Source organism: Cyanistes caeruleus, chromosome 14, assembly GCF_971803275.1.
Source record: "Cyanistes caeruleus chromosome 14, bCyaCae1.hap1.1, whole genome shotgun sequence".
Taxonomy (NCBI): Eukaryota; Metazoa; Chordata; class Aves; order Passeriformes; family Paridae; genus Cyanistes; species Cyanistes caeruleus.
Genome location: NC_141714.1, coordinates 14,542,490 through 14,567,719, shown reverse-complemented (window position 1 = coordinate 14,567,719; position 25,230 = coordinate 14,542,490). Strand labels below are relative to the sequence as shown.

Here is a 25,230-nt window from a genome sequence, read left to right as displayed (position 1 = left end):
AGATCTGTTTTGTTGTGCCTGAGCATGTGCCCAGGCTTTGTCTGGGAATGTTCATCAAAAGCCAACATTTCACTGCTGCTGAAAAATTTATTGTGGCCTGTAGCATCCGTGCTGTGCCCTGCAGGTCCCTGTGAGAGGCTGATAAATCTTGATCTGTGCCTCCTGGTTCTCCTGGGAAATGATCCCCAGAGGGACAGCAAGGATTTCTCACGGATCAGCTCATAACCAGGCTCATCCTCAAGAATGCACTCGCTGCTCCTTGGACAGAGGAAGCCATAGGCACCTTCCTCATCTTCAGCTGATGAGGAGGGTGGGGTTGGGGGCTCATCCTGCTGGCCTGGAGATGCCAGTGGCTTTGCTTGGTGCTCAGCGCTCCTTGGCTCCATCGTCTGTGGCTGGGACCCTCGCTGCCACTGGCAAAGCAAAACCAGAACTCATTAGCAAGAACCAGGCAGGAGACTACATTTATTTTGCTTTTCCTCATTTTCCTTTCCATTCCATTAGAAAGGGGTGTTATGATCCTTACTCCAGGATCCTCTGTGCTCTCCTCACCAGAGCATGCAGACCCACAGTTACAACTCGACCAGCTGGGTTTGTATTCTTCATTTCTGTCTTAAAATACCAAACTCCCTCTATACTTTCAGAGGAGGGTGTGCTTCTCATTGTGCCCTTTTCACTGCTGGCAATGCAGTGCTGGGGAAGGGTGGGGGTGTGGAGGGGGCTCGTTGGGATGGATTGCAGATGCTGTCTGAGGTGTGTTTCAGGCTCCTGGGCAGAGCTGGGGCCAAAACTTCTGCACAGGCAGGGGAAGTTTGGCTGAGGCAGGGAATCACTCAGTCTCCTGCCACCTGGGCCCAGAGGGGAAGAACAGAGTTCCTAGGTGGCAGGACCCTGCCTGCCCACTTTCCCCACTGTCCTCAAGGCTCTGACAATGCTCCCTTGCTTCCATCAGCAGCACAAACAGCAACTGCTCGGACACAGAGGGCTCAGAGCACAGATATGACGAAGTGCCAGGCATGGCACTCCTGAAAACTTGCCCTGTTCCCTTCTTTGAAACGTGGGCAGAGGGGACAAGGTTCAGGGAGGGTAACCAGGGCAGAAACACCAAACCCATCCTTCCCACATCAGGAGTTGCACTTCCTGGGCTTTTTTCCAACTAGGATTCAGAATGAGTAAAGCAAACCTTCACTCTTGTCTCCCAGAGACCCTGAGCCCCCCAGCACAGGCATTGCCCCCTGACAAGGTGACAGCAGAGCAATGCAGAGACCCTGGTGTCTGTCCCAGCAGCTGCCCCCAGTGCTGGGCTGTCAAACCTGCCCTCGGTGACGCTGTCCCTGACACCTCCATGCTGGACACAGCCTGTCCTGTCCCACCCATCACTGTCCTTGCATTGAGTACCTGCAGTGTGGAGGTTCAGCAGGCTCCTGCCTCACTTCCAGCTCCTGCAGCCATGTCACCTGGTTTCCCTGCCAGGAAAAGCCAAAGGTCAGGAATCAGGTTCACAGTCCCAGCTGTAAACAGCTGCACTCTATGGGTTACTTCCTGATTTTACCAGGAAAATCCTTCCTTCCACTGTCACCTGCTCCATTTGTTTGCCCTAGGGTACAATTCAGCATGCAGAATATTTGCCTTAAAAGATTCGCTTGGGGGACAAGAACGCTAAATTTGAGCTTTACCCAGACAAAGTGTAACTACAAAGCCCAGAGCTGCACTTGGGAACACCTCTTCTGAGCAGAGCAGTTACATTTCCAGGACTGGTAACCTGTTTTCTTTTTAAAAATAAACTCCCCTTTGTTGAATGAACGTGTTTTCTTGCCCATGTCCGAGCAGGCAGAAAGCTGCAGCAGGGCTGGGTGAGCCCGAGCTGGTGGCTGGTGATGGCAGCTGAGGCTGGCAGGTCACAATTCACCTCTGGGGCTGCCTGCGAGCCCGAACACCCCGGCTGTGTCCCCAGAGCTCCGGGGCACCGCTGCTAAAGGCTGTCAGGGACAGCGCGGTCCTGCCGCCCTCTGCTGAGCACGGTGGCTTTTCCCAGCACCTCAGCCCATGGGCAGTGTGTCCCTGCTGCCACCAGCGCCAAGGCTCCCCTAGCCAGGCTCATGGGTGTCCCCATTGCCAGCCCGCGAGAGCACGGAAACACTCCCGGCCACCGCCTCAGATCCTGGCGTGCCTCAGGGTGGCTTTAATTGCCATGGGTTCATTAGCCGGTCAGGGACGGGCCCTAACACCCATTCACCCACCAGGACCCCTCCTACCAGGTTTCTGCTGCCCCATCTCCCCCAGCCCCGTTCAGCCCTGGCCAGCACCGCTGAGCCACACGCTGCTCCCTTGCGTGGCTCCTGACACCTCCCGGCCCTGAAGCCTCTGGAACCCCGATTTTGGGGTACAGCAGCAGCACTGCTCCTTCCCTGAGCAGTCTGAGCATCAGCAGGACCCAAGCCTGGGCAGGGCACTGTCCCAGCTCAGCCTCAGGGGCCCTGGCACATGTCCTGCTCTCCGTGTGGGGCATGGGGACACCCCAGGGGACACGAGAGTGGGGACTGGGGAGCAGGACCCCCCACTCCTGCCCCAGCCAGAGCAGGGGAGCTCCTGGTACTGCAGGTGCCACAGGTACAGAGAGCACTGAGCTTCCATCCACATGTCACATTGCCCACGTGACTTTCCAGCTGTTTGAATTTTTCAAGTTAAAACAAATAAATTATTTTCCTTTTTATTGGTATTAAATAGATCAAAATTAAACATATACAACTTCTGCTGATAAACAGTATTAAAAAAAATCCTAGTAGGAAAGAAAGCCTGGTTTGTGCATTGGAAGATCAGCCATTTCCCTGCAGAGCAGTTCAAACACTCCATTGTAGGCAACACAGCTGCTTCTCCTTGTCGCCCATCCCCAGCAGCTTTAAACAAGAAGGAAAAGCCTTTCCCCTTGGAAAGCACAACAGTTCTTACCACAGACATTTCCAGCACAAATTAAACCTCTCTGCTGTGGTGACAGAGATCCCTGCACTGCAGGGCCCTTGGAGGGATGTGCTGACACCTGGCTGGACAGGATGAGGGACATTCAGGGAGCACTCAGCACTCACAGGTGACACCAGCACTTTAAAGGAATATCAATCAGCTGATTAATTCTAGACATCTGCAAATGTCAAACAAGCTCAAGGCATTTTGTTTCCCTGAACCAAAATGTTTTGGTTGTGTTTAACATGCCCATGTCCTGTTTTCTTTGAGACAACCCTCTTACCAAGAGACGACTGGTTCTGTCACTGCAGGGGCTCTGCAGGACCTCCAGGGGTGGCTGAGGAACAAACCCCACTTTGGGCTTTTTGACTTTCTGAAGTCATACAAAAAATTTCAAAACATTACTGGATCAATTAAATGCTACTCCAATGATTCTTCAGATAGAACAGCAGCTCAAGTCACAAGACCCAGAGAGAATCCAAGGATTTCTTTGAAAGTGTGGTTAAATTCTTCTAGAACGGAAAGATTTGGCTCAAGGAACCCCACCACAACCATCAACAGCTTTACCATCCACTTCCTTTGAATACTTCTTTTCAGCTTCAAAAAGCTGAACTAACATTTAAATGAAAAACTGCACACTTAAAAGAAAAACCACATTCCATACCAGCAATAATTTAATGGAAGTTTAAAAATTCCCCTTTCCATGGTTCCCATGTCTATGAACCAGCACAGCTCCCATCCAGCCCCTTGGTGCCACAGGCAGGTCCTGCCACACACAGCAGCTCGTTATCCACAAATGCAAAAATGCACTTTTAATCTGAAATTCAGCAATTTCCATCCCAACTCCCACCCACTGCCAGTGTTTACAGCACAGACTGCTCTTGCACATATAACTAGAAATTAGGCACATTCACATCTCAGCAGAACACACAGACCTCAGTTTCAGTCTGTCTGCACAAATGTAGGAAAAAGGACATTTTACAGCAGCTTTTTCACCTCAGATATTTCATGGATTGCTGACTGAGAACAACAGACAACATGAATAATTTCTGTAGTTTCCAAAAGCAAGTCCCAGCTCCCAATGTCTGTGCCAAAATACACCTGATTCTTGCACACCTGTACCCAGGAGAGGTACACAATGAACCTGCAGTGACTGGAGGAGCCTCTTCTCTTCTATTAAAGTATTAAGCAAAATTAAAACCCCACAAGACAACCCACAGAACAGCATCTGACATCTCATGGGAAGTACAAGGGAACAAAATGCACATTTGTACACATTTCTTTGCTGACCCCATGAACAACCAAAGGAACAATCACACAGAGGAAGGTGAGAGCAGAATTCACATCCTGCTTCAGAACAGCCAACACCTCTAGTACCATTTACTTCCCCTCCTTCAAGCTGTTTTAACACTTTGGAGCCCAAGCCCTGGTATGGTGCTTCAGACCCGAACAGCCTGTGCAGCAAAACCTCAATGTCCTGCACAGAGCCCCTTTCTTTTATCATACATACACATTCATGGTACTTTCCAAGGAATCTTTGCTTCCCAAATGCAGAGTGAGAGCCCAGTCCCTGCTACAAAGCAGTCTCAGCATTTCTGCAGGACTCTGAGCTTTGCACCCTGCGGTCACAGGTCCGTAACTTGCAGCGAGCCCACAGTCCCCTCATGGATGCAGCGATGAAGGCACCAAGCTGGAACCCTCTTTCCTGCCACATGATGGGATGGTCACACACAACACACAGATATGGACAAAAGCAACTCCCTGCCACCAGCTCCAGTTCCAACCCAACTGAGTTTTGACTGAAGTCTCCTTTCCTGGGAAAGCCCCAGTCCCACGATGCCCTGGCTGTGCACCCCACCACTCTACAAGGGAATGAAATCAGGTCAGACACGTCTCTTTCCTCTCCACACAACGTTGAAGTGAAGTTCTATGGTTTGATAAGGCATTTTCATCTTCAGTGAGAATCCAAGCACAGGCAGGAGATCTGCCAAGTCGTGCAAACTTCATCTCCCAACAGCTTGAAAATCCAGGATCTCCCGCTCTCTACTCAGATGGAACAATCCCTGGTCCCAGTGGGCATTGTTTATTTAACACCAGTACAGAACAGGGCTAAATAAACCCCTCAGCAGCTGGACCTCAGTTATCTTTCACAAAGAGGGACACACAAATGAGCACTTTTTGCAGCTCTCTGGCTTTATCCCACAACCTGCCTTTTTACAGTATCCCTATATATAAATTAGAAAGAGATAAAGCCAAGGATTCACTGCAGCATCCATGAAAAAGTCCAGTCTGTGTACCAGTCCCTCGGGATGGTGCTCACTGCGGGGTGAAGGTCAGGATCATCCAGCTGATGACAAAGTAGAAGAGGAAGATGGGGTACACGACGAGTGCCTTGCGGTTGGGGGGCTGGCTGTCAGCCAGGAACGCCGTGGATGCTGTGGAGACACAAAACACGTGGAGCAGGAGAAGCAGAACCCTCACAGCCCCCACTGCACAGAGCAAACTGCAGCGAGGATCTGCCCTGCAACTGTGTTGAAAAAGAAACCACTGCTCAAACCAGCAGGCTGTAATCACCAAGTGAAACTTCCTTTATCATACAGAATGACAAGTCATGGAATCATGGAATCACAGCACGGTTTGGCTTGGAAAGGAAATCCAATTCCACCCCCTGCCACAGGCAGGGACAACTTCCAAGCTCCAAGCCCCGATCAGCCTGGCCATAAATGCTGATTAACACTGTACAATGAGAGCCAGACTCACAGATAAAGAACAAGAGAGACTATGCAAATGCATCTCTATAAAAATCAGCATTTTCTAACAGTATTTATAACGTAATCATAGAATAAACCACCAGTCTCACAGAGTTTAATACTTAATCACCATCCTGCTGCCCAAGGCAATTTGCAGATGACCATGGAAATCACCAGAAGCAGAGGCAGAGGCTGAACCTCTGCCAGCTCAAAGACTGGAAGAACTATTTCCAGAGCCCTTCAGCAGCCCAGGGACACCTTAGACTAGAGCATCCATTGGTTTTGCCTGAGGGAATGAACACAGATCAAGCTCCCCAAGCACAGGGCACACGTGAGGGACTCACCCAAGGTGGACCAGCCGAACATGGCCCCCACCACGATGAGGCGGATGATGAAGCTGACGGTGCCTGCGCCCGCCAGCAGCACCAGCCTGCACACCAGCATGGCCACAGTCAGCGGCATCACGCAGTACCCCAGCACACACAGGCTCTGGAAGAAGGAGCTGCACAGGGAGACAGCAGCAGAGAATCAGCAGTCAGGCCAGAACTCCGTGCACAGGAGCCATGAACTGCCATGGAACAAACCCACACTCACATGGTGCCTCCCAGAAGCTTCGAGTTGAGTGTGATGACAACGGCCCCAAACCAGATGATGACAAAGACCTCGGCAAACTGGGGCCCTCCATCATCCTTGCTGTCTGCAGAGCCACCCTGCAGCATCCTGGAGTGGGGAACAGGGAGAAACAGCTGCAGTGGGGAACAGACAGATGGAGGCATCAGCTTTCCTAGACTGGAGTAGGTGGCAGAGCAGGAGCCCCAACACTGATCCCCAGTTATGCTGCAGGCCCACAGTTTTTCATCCATTTTATGTCTTCATTATATCCTCAGTTTTGCACAGGAAAGGAAAATGGTTGTGGCTCAACTGAGGTGATTTCAGTACATTTGTTTCCCTGTTTTGAGGGCTGTGAAAGCAATCAGAAGGGAATCAAGCCATGGACAACAGGCTGAGATGGAAATTAAAGTACCAAAGTTTTGGTACCTCTCACAGCAGTAGAGTAGTGTGTGATTGAACAAACCAACCTCAGAGAAACCTTGGAATAACTAGGGGTTATTCCAGCAGGCACCACAGCTGAATCATGACATGAGACACCTCCAGTAAAACCATTCCTAGGCCAGGAGACCAGGAAGAGTTCATCCTTAAATCCTAAACTTAGGAACAGGAGGTACTAATGGGCTTGAAGTGCCACAAACATATTTTATCAGAGAACTAACCCAGCAGTGCTTGCACAAGACAGAGAGGGATCAGATGAAAATGATCTTAACACATTAATTAGTAACTTTTAATGTCTCATTTCCCTCATGCCCTGGGCTACAAAACCCCAGTTGCCTCGGAATACTCACAGAGCCAGGGAGACACACAGCACCAACGGGCCCCACAGATCCCCTGCAGGGAGAGGGAAAACACATCACAAAAGTCACAGAACCATCTCAGTTCCACTTTCCTAGGAGTGACAGAGCCCCTTGCCCAATGCCCAAGGTGCCATTTTCCACATCTCACTGCTTTACAATTTTCTTATTCAGCATCTTACACCACGATCTCTAATGAAATTCATTCAAGACCCACCAGTAGCTAAAGCTCCCTGTTTCACCCATTGTGCCCCACACCACCCTGCCACAGAGCTCTGGTGACACCCTGGCTGTCAACTCTGCTGCTCAGGATGTTCAGCACTGCTCAATCCCTGTCCCACTGGATTCTGCCTCTCCTCTGCAGATCAGGAAGGCCCCAGCACGTACAGTCCCTGAGGAGTGCGCTGCTCTTCTTGGGATACATGACATGGACAAACTTCTTCCCAACAGCCTTCAGGTCCCTCATCTGAAACAAACACAAAACACTTGAATTTATCCCCTCACAAAAATTACAGCTTCCAACTAAAGCAAAGAGACCAAAGTAAAGGAACAGGGATAGCAAAAAAGAAGAGGAGCCAACCCAAGATATTCTGTAGCATCCTCTGTAACAATGACTACTTTTCCTGCATTCCTTACCAACCACTGCATCCCATCCTTTTCTGTAATAACCACAATATTGTATCTTTTAGTATCACCAGAATATAAGCAACAATTTGTTCGCTCCTCGAGGAAAAGAAAATAAATGAAAAATACCTTCAGTCAGTAGTTTCTCACAAGCTCCCACTGAGGCCTCTGCCCTCACATTGATTTCAGGATCACAGAGAAACTTTGGGCCACAATTCAGACACTTTTTGACCCACAGGAATTTGTTTTACGTGGTGAGTTCTAAAACAATCCCCGCTGAAGTACAGGTTGAGCAGAGCTGTGCAAAAACACAGGTTTTGCAAAACAGCTGCCAAAGACACCAGAAAACCTGAGTTCTACCCCAGCCACAGGTTCAGACTCACAATTGTGTCCTTGACTGGCTCATCCAGTGTGGAGAAATCCTCATCAGGAGAGTGAGATCCCACAGGGACAGTGATCTCTCCTTCCACTGGAATATCCTGGGATATCGACACATCTGCCAGACCTGGGAACTGAATGGGTACAAACCTTCAGGAAGAAACACAGCCATGCTCGTGGGCACTTCAGATGGGTTGGGGATGGGCAGAGCTGCTCAGAATTCAGGGATACAACAGCTAAAAGGCTCTGCAGCAGAGCCGGGCTGCGGCTGCCCCATGTGAGGAGGTGTGTGTGAGCCTGTCCCCTGTCACCCGCAGAACCCACCCTCCGTGCTCCGTTCCAGCAGCAGTAACTGAAAGAATAAAAAGCTGTGTTTTAAGGCAGGTGACGCCTGAGGGCTGCACAGCCGTACTACCCCCGAGTGTACCCGCATTTAACAGCGCCGGGAGCTGCCCGGGCACCGCCAGCCCGGGCACACACCGAGCCCGCTCAGGGGCCAGGCTTAACCGGGCTGATGCCCTCCCCGCCCGCGGGCGAGGAAAGCTCTCGGGAGGCCGGAGGTGAAGGCAAGCAGGGCACAGCCCGACCGCTTCTACGGCAAACGCTGCGGCAGGGAGAGCACGGCGGGAGCCCGGCGGCTCCTCGGCCCTGCGCCTGACCCTGTCCTCTTTCCTATCTTCTTTCCCTGTCGCCTTCCTCGCCCCTGTCCTCGGCCCCTTTCCCCCTCCCCGCCTTCGGGACCAGCCGCCGCCCGCCCAGGCCTCCAGACCACGCTTGGCCTTTACCCGGCACCTGACCGACTGCCTGGCCCTGCTCAGGGAGAGGGGGAGGCCCGAAGGCCCTTAACCCGCCCGCAGTCCGGCCTCCCCGGTTCCCCGTCTGCTCCCCCCAGGGCCCCCCGGCCGCGCTCACCAGGGTCCCGCCAGCCCCGCTCCCCTCCGCCGCCGCCATCTTGGCCGCCCGGGCGACGTGGAGGCCACTTTACGTCATCACCGCGCGCCTCCGCGTCACGCGCCGCCGCCGGGGCGTCCATGGCAACGCGTGCGGGCGGCGCCGGGCGCGCCCCGCCGGCAGGGGGCGCACGCGGAGCGGCCGGCGGGGCGGCGGCAGCGCCCGGCCCGGATCGTGCGGAGCGGACGGGACCGGAGCGCGCGTCCCGCACCGTGCGGAGCGGAGCGGCCGGGGCGGGCGGCGGCCGCGGGAGGCTCATCCCGACTACACCTCCCGGCGGCAGCGGCGCGGCCGGAAGCGCGGCGAGCGGGCGGGCGGGGGTCCCTCGGCCGAGGCGCGGCTGCGGGAGCGGGCGGGGAGCGGCGGGCGGGGCCGGGCGGGCGGGGCGGGCCCGCGGGATGCCGGCGGCGCGGGGCGCTCCGTAGGCGCAGCGCGGCGGAGCCGGGCCGAGCCGCGGCCATGGGGCACCCGCCGCTGGAGTTCAGCGACTGCTACCTGGACAGCCCCGACTTCCGCGAGCGCCTCAAGTGCTACGAGCAGGAGCTGGAGCGAACCAACAAGTTCATCAAGGAGGTGATCAAGGACGGCAACGCGCTCATCGCCGCCATCCGCGGTGAGCGGGCCGGGGCGGGGGTCCGGTCACTGGGGTGTGTCCCGTTCCCTGGGCATCGCCTGCAGCCCCGCGCTGGAGCCGCTTTGGGCCCGTGCCCGGCATCGCTCCGGGGAGCCGCCACCCCCGGCGTGTCCCTGTCCCTGCGCTGCCGCCCCCGGGGCCACCCGCAGCTGTCCCCACGCGGGGACAGGCCGGGTGACCCGTCTCGCTGGGTTGACAGCGGCGGCGGGACCGGCCGAGCCTTCCCGGGGATGTGTCCGCTGGTTTGGGGACGGTGATCCCCGCTCGGGGACGCTGCTCCGTTATTCTGCATCTCCCGGGCGCGGGGCAGCGCGGCGGGGTCACCGGTGGGACCCTGGGGACCATCTCGTCCCTTTGGGGACCACCGCGGGCATCAGAGGGGCCCTGCAGCGCCCTGCTCTAAGTCCTTTTGTTGTCGGTGTTCTGTCATTCTTTAAATCACGGCGAGCATTTTCCCCAGTGAAATGTCGATTTCAGTGCTGGCTTTGCGGGAATCGCCTGTTCAGAAGTGCTGACAGATGGATCAGCAGAGCACCGGGGCCAGGTTGTGTCACCTGAAACCACCGAGTCCCACGTGTTTGACCTTCTGACTGCTTAGATTTGTTTTCCCTCCCCACAGCTGTGGATACACCTCTGTACACACCTTCCCTGTCATCTCCCACGCCTTCCTGGACTCCATGATCTGAAAGGTCTTTTCCGATCCAAATGATTCCGCGATTCTCTGCTGTTACCGATGCAGTAGAATCCAGGCCCAGGCCAGCAGAGCATCCATGGGGGCAGTGGAGGGACACAGACAATCCACGCTGGTCACACACGGTTTTCCTGCCAGCTGGTTGGTTTCAGTTGGTGTTAATAGGTTTAGCTGCTGCCCTTTTGTTCAGAATAATTCAGAGCTTCCTTGTTATCGAGGCCGTGGCTGGAATAGCCCGTGTTTGCCCATCTGGAAGCAGCAGAGACAAAAGCTGGTGTGACTGAAACTGCCGACGTCACGGGGCTGTGAGACCTAACGTAGGTACAAAAACCCAAATCTCTGCACAATCCAGGGCAAAAAAAAAAAAACCAAAACAACCCAACAAAATGGAAATCAGAGGGATTAAAACAAACTTGCTTGCTAATGGAAATGCTTTTCTTCATCACTTTGTTCAAAACCATTTCCCTTCTCGGTGTTTGTAGTGCCCAGGGATGTGAGGGATTTCGCTGGGTCAGCAGACTCAGCCCAGGGAGACTGGCCAAGGAGGAAGGGCAGAAGCAGAAGAAAGCAGAGCACACCCAGACAGCACTGAGAACCCCCAGGGCTGAGGATTTCTTGCCTGAAATGCTGTGGGGTGTTTTTGTAGCTGATCCAGCAGGCTGCCAGGGTGGTGCTGGGGCCAGTCCTGCCTGGGCTTCCATCAGCTCTCTGTGTTTAGTTAACAGATAACTTAAAAAAAAATAGATTTATCTCTGAATCCTATCCATGTGGAGCTGTGGGTGGGAATCTGGGCTACTCACTGGCCATGGCCTCACCCTGACCAGCCATGGCTGACAATCCTGTGCCCCTTGACGGGATGGGGTGGAGGTGCCCTGAGCTGCTGGGATGCAGAAGTGGTGGTGGTCTCTTTAGGAGAGTGAGATCCAATGAGGAAAGAGGGTGAAGTACCTGAAGGGGCCTACAAGAAGGGTGGAGAGGGATTTTGGACAAGGGATGGAGTGACAGGACAATGGGGAATGGCTTCAAATTGAAAGAGAGCAGAGTTAGATGGATAATGGGGAGAAATTCTTCCCTGTGAGGGTGGTGAGGCCCTGGCAGAGGTTGCCCAGAGAAGCTGTAGCTGCCCCATCCCTGGAAGTGCCAGGTTACCTGAATGAGGGGGCACTTTAGGGGGCTTTTAACTCCCTTGGCCTTTCATGGATTGAGAGAAATTGGTTCCATTCCCTCCACCCAACTGATATGTCACCAGCTGGAACAAATAAAATTCCAGGGGTGAAGCTCTTCCAGGGACCACCATATCCTGGGGAGGGTCATCCTGCAGTCACAGCCCTACCTGTGCTGCCTTTGAGTGTGGTAATTTCTCTTGCTGGCTGACACCTCCCCAACAGCTGAATAGTCACAACTGCATGGAACATCATAAGGAAACAAAGTATTTGGTATTGCCAAGTGGGGAATTAAACTGACTAAAGTAGAGAATAATACTCATTTGTAACAGTCTTGGGTGTGAAGCCAATAATAGAAAATAATACTTTGAATCTGAAATGGAAATTATTTTTGTTGTAAAGTTGGCTGTGTCCCTTGTTTTTCGTGCCAGGAGGATGGAGAGCCACTGGCAGTGCCAAGTGACGATGCTGGTCCCTCACGTTGTACTGGCAGTGCTGAAACCACCGTGGCCTGTCCCTGGTCAGGAAGGGAGAAGGACTGGGGGGTGTCTGTCCTTTCATGTGGTGTCCATCCCTGTGGGCTGGCCAGGATCAGGACCTGATGTGGGCACTGGGGATTTGGCTCCAGCAGCAGCCTGTGCATGCCCAGAGCTCACCACGGCCAGTGTGGTGTGACAGGGGAGCCTCGCTCAGGGCACACGCTCTGGCCACTGGGGTGTCAGAAGTTGTGACTCCATGGCATCACTGTGGCTGTAAGAATGGCTGCTTTACAGCAGTTCCCTTCTGTGCTTCAGTGTGGGTTTCTTTAATCTCTCCTGCTCACTGTGCTCTGCTGTGTGTATGATAATGCAAAACCACCTATTTCCCCTGGTCTTTGATCTTCTCTCCCAATTAAATATCAAATAGAGCTGGAGAAATGTCAGAGGGAGGCTTTTCTCATTAGGACCTGTGAGTGCTGTGATGGTGAAAATTGTCCTTTGAAGCTCGAGGAGCTGTGAGTTCTCATGCAAACGTTGTGTATGTGGTTTTGCACTTGATTTCTGTCCAGCATGGAGCTCTGCAGAGTGCCTGGGACTGTGCTGGCAGTTCCCAGCCTCCCCTGGTATTGTGAGCACTTCATTCTGAAAGATAACAGGATAAAGGAATGTGTAGGGACTGTGTGAGCTTTCCCCCACAAATGGGGTTCCTTGGACACCCAGGGAAGGTCCCACCATCGTCATCCTCTCTGCAGGTCCCACAGAGCTGTGTGTGGGAACTGGAGTGTCCCCTCAGGGAACTGCTGTGTCCCCCAACATGGCACACCTGTTCTGGGCAGGTTTCTGTGCTGTTGTTGGATGTGGTGCCTGGGGGTTTCATGCTGTGCAGCGTGGGAAGCAGCATAGCATTGGAACAGGTTATTTTAATGGGATTGGAGCCACCCAGAGTGTCCTGTCTGCCCAGTTCTCCAGAACCCCGTGTCCTGGTTCATGGGAAGGCTGTGGGGACAATGGCTGGAATCTGTTCCTGCAGTATGTTACAGCCAGATCCTGGGGGCTGTGTCTAAACAACCCTAAAGCTCCTCTGGAAAAAGGGGAAGAAGAAGGAGTCAGTCCCACACCAGGAGAGGCTCCAGGCAAGCAGCAGCTTTGCTGCAAGGCACAGCTGGGTGTTGAGGTGCTGCAGTGACAGAGTCTGTCCCACAAAGACAGCTTAGCCAAGAGACAGTGTGGAGCAGGGGGGAAATGACCTGCTGGAAAATACATCACACTCCTCCCACAATAATGTGATCACTTGTACCTGTCAGCTCCTTGCTGGTCTTCCTCATCCTCACTGGGAATTTCAGCCACTAAGGGCACCAGTTACTGCTGGTAATTTCTAAAATTGTCTCCTGACTTCCCAGCTCTGTCTCAAAAGACATCACACCCATAGCCAGACCCCAGCTCTCCCTGGGAGCATCCTCAGCACAGGTGGGCAGAGGGTCTCTGCAGCCAACAGCTCCTGCTCCTGGGCTGCAAGCTCTGAGCACAGAACTAGGGCCCCAGTTGGTGCAAATCTAAACCAGACGTGCTTTAACCAGAGACTAAAACACAATAGCAGAAAAAAGAACAAAAGCCCTCCCAAAAGCCAACTCATCCCCAGCGCCAGAGCCGTATCCTCAGTGCAGGCAGGAGAGACGAGGGGCCAGCTGCCCCTTTACCAGCTGTGAGACAGATCCCACTCTGTGTCCCAGGGCTCAGGGATGCATTTGCTGGGTTTTGTTCCCCCTGGAGCAGTTCTTTGGCTGGGCAGAGTTGTTGGGTTTGCTTTGCTTTACCGGTGGCTGAGGCACCAGGCTGGGCACAGGATGGTTTGGCCGTGCTGTGATGGCCCCAGGCCTGGTTCCTTGTCCCTTCCTCCTTCCCTGCTGCAGTCCTGAGCTCCCCAGCCTTCCCCTGGGAACCCCTGGCTTCTGCTGCTGACACTGCTCCATCTGTGCCCAGGTGTGCCCAGGGCTTGGTTTGTTTTAGGAAGCCTGGGGCAGGAATGTGGGCAGGGGTGGCTGGCACAGGCACCAAGCCCGCCCTGTCCCTGCCAGCCTGGGGGCTGGTGGGAGGGCTCTGGACCAGGCTTGAGCACATTAAACAAACCAATGTGCAGTATTTTGTGATGGCTTTTTCCAGCCCAGATAAGCTTCCTGAGGACTTGCCTGCGTACAGCAGAACGAGGGGCCGGGACAAGAGGTGAAGTTGTTTTCGCATGTTCAAGGATATTTTTTCTTGTGCTGCACATGAGGCATGCAGGGAGCTTTTCATCCTTCTTCTACTGCCTTTTCTGGCTGCTTCCCTGGGAGGATGTGGGTGTTATCCATATTCTGTGTGTCTCACAGCCCATGGCTCACAGCAGCACTGCTGCTGACCTAAGAGTTTCCTCTTGAGTCACTGTATGAAGACTCAGCTTTTCTTGAGGTATTGTTGGAATATTTTATTTCCTAATGCACGCTGGTAACTAGGGATGTGGGATCCCAGTTTTTCACAGGTGGCTTCTGTCCTGCTGGGTGCCAGCCTGGCTCTGTGGAGTGACAGTGACAGTGGAGTGCCCGCTCGGTTCTGCTGCAGCGCAGACACCTGTGGCACATCCTGGCCAGGCTGCATCCTCCTGCCCACACAGCGTGGCTCTGGCACTGATCCCTGGCTGCCCAGCCACGGATCTGGGCTGCAGGGAGGGCCTGCAGTGCCAGGTTGGGCCGTTCTCCAGGGACAGAGGAGCAGGTGCTGCTGTGGGGGCTGTGGTGTGCAGAGCTGTGCTGCACTGCCTGGCAGGAACACAGAAGTTTGGAGAACTGTGGGTTCGTAGAAAAAAAATCTGGTGAACAATCAGCACCATTTACAGGTACTGAGAACAAAAATGCAGCAGCTTTGGAACTACTGGATAAGTTCAAGAGGCAGCAGTTATTTTACCTTACTCAGCATTAACAAATCTTCCAAACACTGGAAGCTTCTGTCTGAAGTTCTGACACGTGTGCATGAGAAAGCTTCTGGAACCTTGCTGTTTCTGTTCTGGGGATGGTGGATTGTCCACACTGGCCTGTGCTGGCTGATTTCTCCTGGGGCACATTCAAACACAGCCTCTCTGCCCTTCGTCCTTTCTTCTCACCGAATTCCCCACGCAGGTGAACGTGTGGTCATGAGTTGTTCAAGTGATGATAAGACCAAGTGGTCAGACCAAGCTGAGCAGCCTGAGATAAAGTCTATAAATATAAGTACAGCCCAGAAGTGCTCTCTCAGTCTGATCTCTCTCCTTTATATCCTGTTCCCCCCAGCCAAGCCTGATTTTGAAGAGTCTGGGAATGTTTAAAACAAGAAGTTTTTTAATGTTACTAACCCTTGTAGCTGTGAGGATGGAGAACAAGGGACACAATCTGTTCCTGTTCCATCACAGGATGAACTGGTGACTTGCAGAGCATCGGGGGACCCTTTGAGGTGGAAGCTCAAAGCCAGACCCTCCAAATCCTTGCAGAGGAGCCCAGAGTGGGGGTAGCTCTTGGCAAACCCCCCTAAGTGTGCTCTGCAGGTCGGGCTGCCCCAGTGTCGGTGCCCAGGAGTCTCCCGGGAGGTGCCAGCTGGTGCAGGACAGGCCATGTCCACGCTGCCATCGCCTCCCAGCCTGGAGCAGGAGGGATGCTCATTCCTCCTCGCACTCAGATCGCCGGTAATCCGGCGGCGATCCGTCCCTGGCGTGCTGTGTGACTCAGCTGGCTCCTGCCCAGCCCCTTATCGAGGGAAACTCTGAAATCATCGGCGCTTGGAGCGAGCGCGCTCGGAACCTGCCCTGCCTGCGAAGGGGGGCTGCAGGGGACACGCATGCGAGGGCTCTGCAGATCATGAGACGCCTCAGTGGGGATTGCTCGTGCTCTGCCCCGGATAAGAGCCCGTTGTTTTGGTGTTTGTTTTCCCCGTGTCCGTCCTGCCCGTGCCGCGGGGAGCCGCGGATCTCGGAGCCCGCCCTGCCCTGCGCTCCTGCCGGGGCCCCGTGCCCGGAGCCCGCTCGGCTGCCCCGAAGCGCCGCGGGGATCTCTGCCCTCGCTCTGCCCATGCCCCTGGGACAGCGGCTGCAGCCCCTCCCCGGCAGCTGGCTCCTCCCAAGCGACGGCAAAATCCCTTTGTTTCCCATGGCTCAGCTTTGCGTATTTCTATTTTTTAAGGGCTCTGTCGTTCGTTCCCCAGCCCCAGGACCTGTTTCCAGGCTGGGATTCTGAAGGTGGTGACTGCTTCTGGGGGACAGTGATGTAAACAGGTGTATAAATAGGTGCAGCAGGCAGAGCCACCTGCCAGCCTCACCCTGCTTCCACCTGGCCGCCTGCTTGGCTTCCAGCCCCAAAGTGTCACCTGGGTGTGACAGCCACACCTGGCACTGCCATCCCCAGGGCTCAGCTGGCAGCACCATCCCCACTCACCTGGCCGTGCCTGCTGCAGGAGCAGGCATCCAGCAGCCTCTGTGATGGAAGTTCTCAGGAAAGCATTTGGGAGCCGCTGTCTGCCCAGCACAGGAACTGCCCAGGAGCTCCCACCAGCAGTGCCGGTGCCCACGGAGCTGGGCATTGTCCCCCAGCTGTGGCTCTCCCTCCTACACTCGGGTTCATTGCGCTCCAGGGCAGCGCTGAGCAATTCCCTGCTGTGCCAACAGCCAGACTGGGACACCAGGCGGTCTGAAATTCCTGCAGGTATGGCAGCACCAGCCCCATGGGTCTGTGGGGAACCAAAGAACTGTGATGGCGTTTCCTCCTTCGTGACTCTTCTCTGCCTCTGTGACCCCAGGAGCATTTGTCTAAAAAGCAGTTGCATTATTTCTTACTGCTCATTTCACCACTTTTGCGGATTTCTAACACCGCTCATCTTTTCTTAGCTCCCATTTCAGCTGGCCATGTGCTCTGGGCTGGCTGCCCCATGTCTCTTTCCAGTTTTGCTGAAGCAACTCCTCCAGCTTTGCAGGGCTGCAAGGTTGATTTGAAAGGCCAGCAAAATGCTGAAGGGGAAAAAGCCACTCTCTGAGAAGTTCAGCCTTCCAAAGTGCAGTTTTACCCATGGCTCATCCTGAGGAGCACTAAGGGACGTGCTGCCAGCAGGAGTTTTGCTGCTGTGGGGAGAGCGGGGGTGCCCTGGCTGAGCTGAGCTGTGCTTCAGCATCCTGTGCTGCCCTTGTGTTTCAGAAGCAAAAAACATTAAAAACAATTCATCCAACACACTGTCCCTTATAAAAATATTAAACATACAGCCCAAAGTGTCGCTCTCTAGGAAACCAGTACAAGCCAGTGAGTGTCACTGGGAGAATGGTGTGTTCCATGTCTTTGCTTTGAAATGTGGCTCTGCTGCATGGTTCTCTTCCTGATCAATGGATCTGTCACTGTGGAGACCTTGGGAAGAAGATGCTGGATAACTTAATCCAAGGGAGGGTGAGAGTGTGTCCTCCTCCTAGAAGCTGTATCCCACATCACTCCCAGCTTTCTCCAAAGCAGACCAATATACCCCAAAACTTTGTTGTCCTTCCAACCAAGTCTTGCTTGGTTGCTTTGTGTTTTGGGCTGATGTTTTGGGCTGATATTTTGGGCTGAAGTTTGCCAAACTTCCAAGCTGTTGGTGAGGAGACCCATGATCTATCTCCTTGTGCTCCAGGCATCCAGGAAAGCCCCTCTGTGTGTTCAACTGTCTTGAGCTTCGATGTGCAGCCTCTTAACCTTTGCCAGCTCTTCTGCAGCATGGCAGGTCTGGCAGAGCTGGTTTCCTTCAGGCAATGAGGGAGATAAGGCAGGCGTGAGAATGATGAGTGTGAACCATTGCTGTCTGGGTCCTTGGCTATTTAATTTAACAGTAAATAAGAAAATAAGCTCATCAAGCACGTTTGGGCACTTCCCACAAGGCTGGCTGGGAAAGGAGAAGAATTTATGAGAATCAAAGATTGAAGTTTAGGATGGAAAAGAGAAAAGAGAGAGGGTGGGGGAGAGAGGGAGGGGGATGTGTGAGGGGAGATGATGGTCCAGAGGGCAGGTAACCAGCTTGCAGAGCAAAAGGTCACTGGCTAGGGAGAAGTACTGAGAACTGTCTTTTTACTGGGAGCACAGCCCTGTTCTGCCTGGAGCCTGGGCTGGACTGGCTGTGAAAAGGGAAGCAGCAGCTTATGAACAGCTCAGTCAATGAAGGGCTGATTAGGAGAGGTAAATGTGTGACAGAGTGTGAGACATCCAGTAAATTCCTCTGCAAGAGATTTGTAAAGCACAGCTAAATATAGCAAGTTATTTTTAGCAGTTCATGCTAGCCACTTACTCCTGGCAAGTGGAAAACCCGTGTCAGTGTGGGAAAAATGGCCTTTGTCCAATGTGTCAGGGATTCTGAGTCCCCACAGAGCCTTCAGGGGCACTTGCGGACGGCTTGCCCTGGGTCAATGCCAGGCACTGCCTGTCCTGGGCTGTTCTGTAGCTCCCTAGTGGTGAGCATCTCTCCTCTGTGCAGCACCAAGAGGGCTGGATTCCCTGCAGGATCCTGTGTGGATTTGGGACTACCTAGAAGGCTGACCTGGAAGGTTATTTTTTTTATCCTCATCTGAGAAAATCAGCACGTTTCTGTGTTTGAGCAGCTGTAGAGTATTTGGGAGTGTTCCATGAGACTCCTGATCCTGATGGCACACCTGGGGGGAGCTCATGGCTTTCCAGGCTGAGGTATTTTTGTGGCACAGAGACTGGGGAACTTCAGGCAGGTAGTACACACAGTGTAAATCCAACAGCTCGGAGCAGAGCCTGGCCCCTTGGCCACTTACTTTGTGTGTTGGCTCCTAAAACTCTGCTGCAAGGACAGAGAATTCCCAGGAAGCAGTGGGTCAGGTACTCTGTCCAGAACTTTGTCCCCAGGGTGGTGATGGTGGTCAGCTCCATCTCCTTAGTGATGCAATTCCTTGGGGAATTCTTTGGCAGGAGTTGGTAACAATGGGCACGTTATTTTCCCCTCAGGAATCACAGCCCTGTCTCTGCATGCTGGGAAAAGCAGAATTTCTCATGCTGTACGTGTGCTGTGCACAGCTCTCCACCAAGGAGGAGAAAGTCATCCACAGGGACCATTGGTAGGAAATGTAGGTGTGTCCTCAGCTCCTGTGTGTCACGGTCTTGCAACGTTTCCCAGACAAAAATGAATTTCCAGGGCTTAGATGCCAACCCAAAAAATTTCCATGTCTTAAAATGCTCTTGTTTAAAGGCAGAGTGAACTCTTATTGTCTTTTGTTTGCTTATTTGAAAAGAAAGTGTATGGCTGGCTTTGATAGTTCTGTTTTCCAGATGAGGAGAAGAAAGCAAAATGCAAAGATGGAACTCCTGCTTAGCTTTGCTCTGGGTATTTGCACTGCCACAGTCAAAGCCAGGCTGTGTTTTCCCTGTTGATTCCTTATGGGGTTTATTCATGGATTGCTGAAGCTGTGACTGAGTTGCTCTGGCACTGCAATCTGTGGGCCAGGTGGATGCAGAACCTCAGGAATTGCTTTTTCCCCATGGAAATGTCTGCTGGCTGTTCTTCCCCAAGCTGCCCATGTGTAGGTGCAGGCAGGGAGATCACTCAAAGTCACTTCCCACCTTCCAGTGCGGGCTGGGACATCCTCTCCCTTCCCAGGAGCAGGACAGGGATGCTGCAGCCCCATCACTGCTCAGCCATTCATGCCTTCACCTGAGTCAAACTAAACTCAGGACTGCCTTGCACTGGAAGTGTCACTGGCCAGTGATTGCAAAGATGATGAGGCTGGGGGGGACACACGGTATTTTTGGTTTGTTTTTTCCTCCTTAATTTGCAGTGCAATGCCCTGGGAGCAGTGTGTGATGGACATTAGCCAAAAGGCTGCTGAGCCCACTGCTTGCTCTGCCCCTTAGCTTCAGGAGGAGCAGCAATTCCCACCTGGCTGTTTGCTGGGAATAAGCTGTATATACCAGCTGCTGCACAGCCAACGAGTGCCATATAAACAAGGGCTCTTTGGGTGTGGATAACAGGAGGAGGTGCTGGCAGCCTGGCCCTGGCCAATGTGTACCCTCCACAGCTACTCTCCTGCACAGCTGGTTGTCAAAGTGTTTATTTCTAAAAATCAGGCTGTCCTTTGCACCTGTGTCACACCCAGTGTCCCACTGTGTCCCCGTGGTGTTAAATGAGGCAGCCCAGGCAGGGCCCTCCTGTCCTGGCTCAGAGATCCTGCTGGTCCCCATAGCTGGCACCGCTTGGTTGTCACGGCCACTTCTGTTTCCATGTGCTCAGGGACATGGTTTCCTCTCTTGGGAACAGAGGACCACTGCAGTCACACAGACTGTGACCCCGGGGTTGCAATTAGTAAAGCTAATTAAGGATGTGCACCTGTGACACCTAGAGCATTGCAGACCCTTGAGCAGCACCTCTGTGCCCCATTCTCTCGCCGTGTCTGCTCACCCTGTTCCCTCATGGTTCTCTTCTGTGGTGATGGTTTCCTTCTGGTTTAAATTCTAAGCACTGGAGGAAAAAGCAGCAGCACTGCCTGGTTTGGGGCTCAGCTTGTGCTTGTGTTTTGTCAGAGACCTGTGGCTTTTGCAGCGGTAGCAGAGCTTTTTTGCTTGTGGTTTTTAGTTACCTGTGGTTGCTGTCAAAGGTTGAAATGAGAATTGTAGGTCCTTACTGAGCAGGCTGTGAGGCACATCCTTCCAGAGCTGCTGGTTCTGCAGGTGTGTTTGTCCACACATGAAGCAGCCCCAAGTTCTCTGTGTGCCCCCTGGGGCCAGCACGGCTGGCACTGGTGCTCCTGCCCTGCAGTCCGCCCAGGGCCACTCTGTGCAGGGATGGAACTTCATTTTGACTGGAAGAGTAAATTATTGTAACCACAAATGGTGAAACTTGGCATCGCTTCCTCTGGCTGGAAGGGAGAGGAGTCCTTGAGGACTCTTGATCAAATTCATTTTGGTGTGTTTCCATAGAAACAGGCTGAGCAGGCAGGGTTGTTGGGGTAGTGCCGAGTGCTGAGCCTTGGCGTGTTGTTCACAGGGATATTCCAGCTTGGAGCATGGCATTATTCCTTGATCCTTGTGTCCTGGTGCTGGGGGAGCAGGACAGGCCCTGCAGCTGCCTCTCCCTCCTGCCCGGCTCTGGGGGTGCAGAGCAGGAGCCTTTGGCTCCTTTGTGTTTGTGTTGTGAGGGAAAACATTTCTGACGCTTAAAACAAGGGAGAATACGGGCTTATCTCCCCCAGCGTGGGATGGAGCCCCGTTTTTCCACACAGCAAATCGCTTCCTGCTGGCTCCTTCCTGTGGTCAAGCCTCTTTCCTGTGGCCATGGCTTATCCCTTTCCCCCTGGTCCCCCTTCCCTGCCTCATTGCTGATATCACCACCCTGCCATTTGTGTGCCACCAGGGGAAGGGGCAATGTCCTACTGAGTGTCTCTGAGCGCTGACACCGATTCTGTGCCTCAGAGCCTGGTGCTGGGCCCTGCAGGGACACAGCCCCCGGGTGGGGACATCCTCTGTTCCCCTGCTGCCAGCAGGCAGTGAGCCCTGTGCTGTGTCCCTGTCACAACCCAGAGCTGTCCCCTGGTGCCAGCAGTCATTGAGCCCTGTGCTTTGTCCCTGTCACCCCCCAGAGCTGTCCCCTGGTGCCAGCAGTCAGTGAGCCCTGTGCTGTGTCCCTGTCACCCGCCAGAGCTGTCCCCTGGTGCCAGCAGTCAGTGAGCCCTGTGCTGTGTCCCTGTCACCCCCCAGAGCTGTGGCAGTGCCGCAGCAGCAGCGATGCTGTCCCGTGCATGCACACAGGAGCTCTGTCAGGAGCCGATGTTCAGCCAAGGCTTGCTACGTGTGGGAGTTGAGTTGTGTTGGTCTGGAGAAGCCTGGTTTCCATTAAGAGCTCCTCCAGAGCCTGCCAGGCACACATGGTGTGGGCTCACACCCCCTCTCCCTCTCTCCCTCCTTCTCCTCTGGGCTGACAGGGACACATGGCACATGGAGATCCTCTGTCCCTGCCAGGTACCACCTGTGGGACCTGTGTGTGCTGCTGTGCTCCTGGCTCACAGGACCACCAGAGCCGTGGTGCCCTGTCACCTGCCCCCATGGAGGGGATGGATGGATGGATGGATGGATGGATGGATGGATGGATGGATGGACGGACGGAGACGGGTGCTGGCTGGGGGTGCTGCTGCTTTCAGAGGGGCTCAAGGACACACACTGGGCTGGGAGGGGTGTTTGGAAGGAGGGATTGAAAATCACCTTTGGCCAGCAGCAGGGGAGGAGCTGGATGGGGCTACAGCAGCGTCAGGGACGGGGATTTGCAGGGGGATGAACAAAGATTCCCCTGAGCGAGGGCTGAATGAGCCTCCGGCCTGGCCTGAGCGAGCACTGGGGGACTGAGGGGGAATTATTTGCTGAGGTTTTCCATCAAGTCAATGACATCGTTCTGTGCGAGAGTTCACCCATTTACGTGCTCCAGCCCCTGGCAGCTGGGGCTAAATAGCGACATTCAGGCCTGAATCTGCCCATTCAGGAGCAAAGGTTTGACCCATCGGAGGGAGCTGCTGAACGAGGCTTTTGAGGGAGAAGCAGGGGCTGCACTCTGAGCCTGCACCGGGGACCCAGCAGTGCCCCCACCCCTGCCTGCCCAGGGACCCTGGGGAGGGTCAGGAGCTCCTGACCTGGGCACAGTGAAAGCAGGGCAGTCTGGGGACCTGCCAGTATCCCACAAAGGCCACTTGATGTCTTTTCCCCAACATCCATTTCAATGTTGTCCAATTTTTCACTCTCCTTCACAGTAGCATTTCAGAACATCCCATGATTGCCACCACACTTTTAAGTTTTATTTTCAAATAAAAAAACCCCATCCATGTACACCAAGTTCCTATATGCAGCAATCATGGTGCTGGTTTGGCAGCAGTGGTGGGTGCTGGTTACCTGTCAATGTCTGTGCCATCACATGTAATGTAATTGTAATTTCTTGAATTACAACGGTAATTTCATGAATTTCTAAAAGTGCCATCTCGGTGCACTGCAGCAAAAGAGTCCAGCCTGGGCCTATGTCTATAGCTGGAGTCCCAAATTAGAGAAAATAGCAGTATAAATCAGAGTCTAACATTATTCCTTTGCTTTTCCTTTTGTCGCCTACATGCTACTCTCTGAGGTCAGGTGAGTGCAGCCTCCTTCTGTTTGTACCTCAGGAACTGTTGCAGCTTTGTGCAGGATGATGTTGTCAATCCAGTGAGTGTGCTGTCCCCGCTGGCCCTGGGTCAGGCTCTGTTGTGGTGTCACTGTCACGTCCCAGGGCCCCTCTGCCAATGCCAGCAGGCGCCGTCCAGCCACACAGGGTGCAAAGACACAAAGCATCCTTTGGGCCAGAAACGTCTCTGGAAGTTCCAAAAATAATTTGGACTGAGCCACAGAAAACATCAGGCAATTTCTTTGCTTCTAGCCCGGACTGTTCCTCACCAGCGGGAGCAGCAGGTCCCAGGGCCATCTGTGGGTGCCCAGGCAAGCCCAGCTGAACCTCCTGGCTGTGCTCTGTGCTCCATGGCACTGTCCTTCCCTCAGGGCCTGTCTGTGTCCGTGACCCCACAGAGGGACAGCTATTTTTAGTCCTGCCTTTTTCCTCACATTTATTTTCTGACTCTACAGATTTTTCTCCCATATTATGAAACGATTCCTGTGAACAGTGGCCAGCCTGTCTGACGGCCCCTGTGCTCCAAGGAGCTGTGCTGGTGCACACAGAGCCCTGAGTAGCTCCTGAATGTCTTCCTGCAGGGAAGTGTGTCAGTGTCCCTTCCTGTATGTGGCTGGACACAAGGCCATCGATCAGTCATTGTACCGTGTGGTGCATCCATTAGTGCTGCAGAGGCTTTTTCAGAGAGAGAAAAAACCCAAATCCAATGCTCTCTGCAGCCTCTGAGGGTTATTAATGCTGCAGCATTTTCTGCAGGGCTGAAATTCCCAATGCCTATGGATTTTCATAACGACCTTCCTGTGGTCTTGTTCCATTCAGAATAAATTCCTAAGATGTGCAGCCTCTGTAGAACAACTGCAGAAACCCCCAGCTGATTGCTCTGTCCTTTTCCAGGATACTCCTCAGCGGTGCAGAAGTTCTCCCAGACTCTGCAGTCCTTCCAGTTCGACTTCATCGGTGACACACTAACGGATGATGAGATCAATATTGGTGAGTTCTCTGCTTTTTGAAGCAGGCTTCCAGTAACTGGAACAGTCTTCCTCTCTAGGAATTAGCCTGCCTGATGGTTTTTGAGCAGCCTCAGGAGCCAGGTTCCAGGCAGCTCTTCCAGAGCTTATTTTATGAAGTCGAGCAGTCACGGGTCGAGTTTCACATTCCCAATTCAGCGGACAATTTGCAGAGGTTTTCCATGGCTCTGGGCCTGCTCCGTGCTGCCAGGTGCTGGGGAGGAGGCAGTGTGGTGCTGCCCTCCCAGCCAGCCCCTCTTCCCAGTGCTGCAGTGGAGCCCAGCGGGTGCTGCTCCCAGAGCTGCCTTTGCTGTGCTGGAAGGGCCTCACAGGAACAAGCTGCCCCACGCTGCCCTGCAAAGGCACCAGGCTGCAAACTGCTGGGAAAAAGGATTGCTGGATGTGTCTCAAATGGGAAACAATGGCTGGCTGTTCCCTAGGCAGCCTTGCAGGGCTGCTCCCTGCACATCTGCTCGGGGATTAGTGATCCTGGAGCCTCCTTACATCCCTGCCCTCCCACGACACAGCTTTGGGAGTCACTCAGCATCCACAGCCTGGGGGCTGACCCAAACGGCCTTAATGCCCCAAACCCCACACATGTCACATGGATCTGCTCTTGGCACACCCTGCAGGGGTGACAGGGGCTGCAGGAGGGACAACAGGGGATCCTCAGCCCCCAAGGTTCTGACCCTGCCCCATCAGACAAAACACTTGGGCCACTTGCCTGGGCTGAGGGGCTGGGGCTGCCCATAGGCTCTCAGGGCATTCATGGGGTGGGACACAGGGAACAGGGTCTTTTCCAGGCTACTCCCAAGGGCTGCACATAAAAGGGAAAAAAAGGAAAACCAGCTTTTGTCAGGCAGCAGTTGAAGAGTGGCAGCCTTGTGACATTGCTGGTGTCAGATCTCTCAGCTGCTGTCAGAAAGGGAAGGAAGTAGAGCCTGTTCCTTGGGCTGTTGTATTTAAAGCCACGTGAAGCAGATTGCAGCCTGTCCTTCCAAGGCTTGTTTGCTTTATGGAAGGTCTCTG

The 25,230-nt window shown here is 53.8% G+C and overlaps 2 protein-coding genes across 6 annotated transcripts in view; one reads left to right on the top strand and one right to left on the bottom strand.

Annotated features, from left to right (window-relative positions):
* Window positions 1–2,707: 2,707 nt before the first annotated feature.
* On the bottom strand, window positions 2,708–9,647 carry YIPF6 (Yip1 domain family member 6). Of its 4 annotated transcripts, none has more exons than XM_086850964.1 (8): window positions 9,563–9,647; window positions 8,122–8,250; window positions 7,868–8,036; window positions 7,502–7,580; window positions 7,109–7,151; window positions 6,303–6,428; window positions 6,053–6,210; window positions 2,708–5,393 (listed from the first exon to the last, which is right to left on the bottom strand). In XM_086850964.1, the coding sequence occupies exons 4-8, from the start codon at window positions 7,578–7,580 to the stop codon at window positions 5,275–5,277; spliced, it is 525 nt and encodes a 174-aa protein (XP_086707090.1). In that variant the 5' UTR covers window positions 7,868–8,036; window positions 8,122–8,250; window positions 9,563–9,647; the 3' UTR covers window positions 2,708–5,274. The 4 variants fall into 4 exon arrangements, with proteins under 4 accessions (XP_086707090.1, XP_086707088.1, XP_086707087.1 ...); XM_086850962.1 differs by lacking the exon at window positions 9,563–9,647 and adding an exon at window positions 9,029–9,101; XM_086850961.1 differs by lacking the exon at window positions 7,868–8,036 and having other exon boundaries at window positions 9,563–9,641.
* Window positions 9,456–25,230, top strand: part of OPHN1 (oligophrenin 1) — a 161,055-nt gene continuing 145,280 nt past the window's right edge. For both annotated transcript variants that reach the window (XM_086850957.1, XM_086850956.1), the window contains exons 1-2: window positions 9,456–9,680; window positions 24,089–24,184. In XM_086850957.1, the coding sequence (XP_086707083.1) occupies window positions 9,527–9,680; window positions 24,089–24,184 (250 nt within the window). In that variant the 5' untranslated portion in view covers window positions 9,456–9,526. The remainder of the gene's footprint in view (window positions 9,681–24,088; window positions 24,185–25,230) is intronic.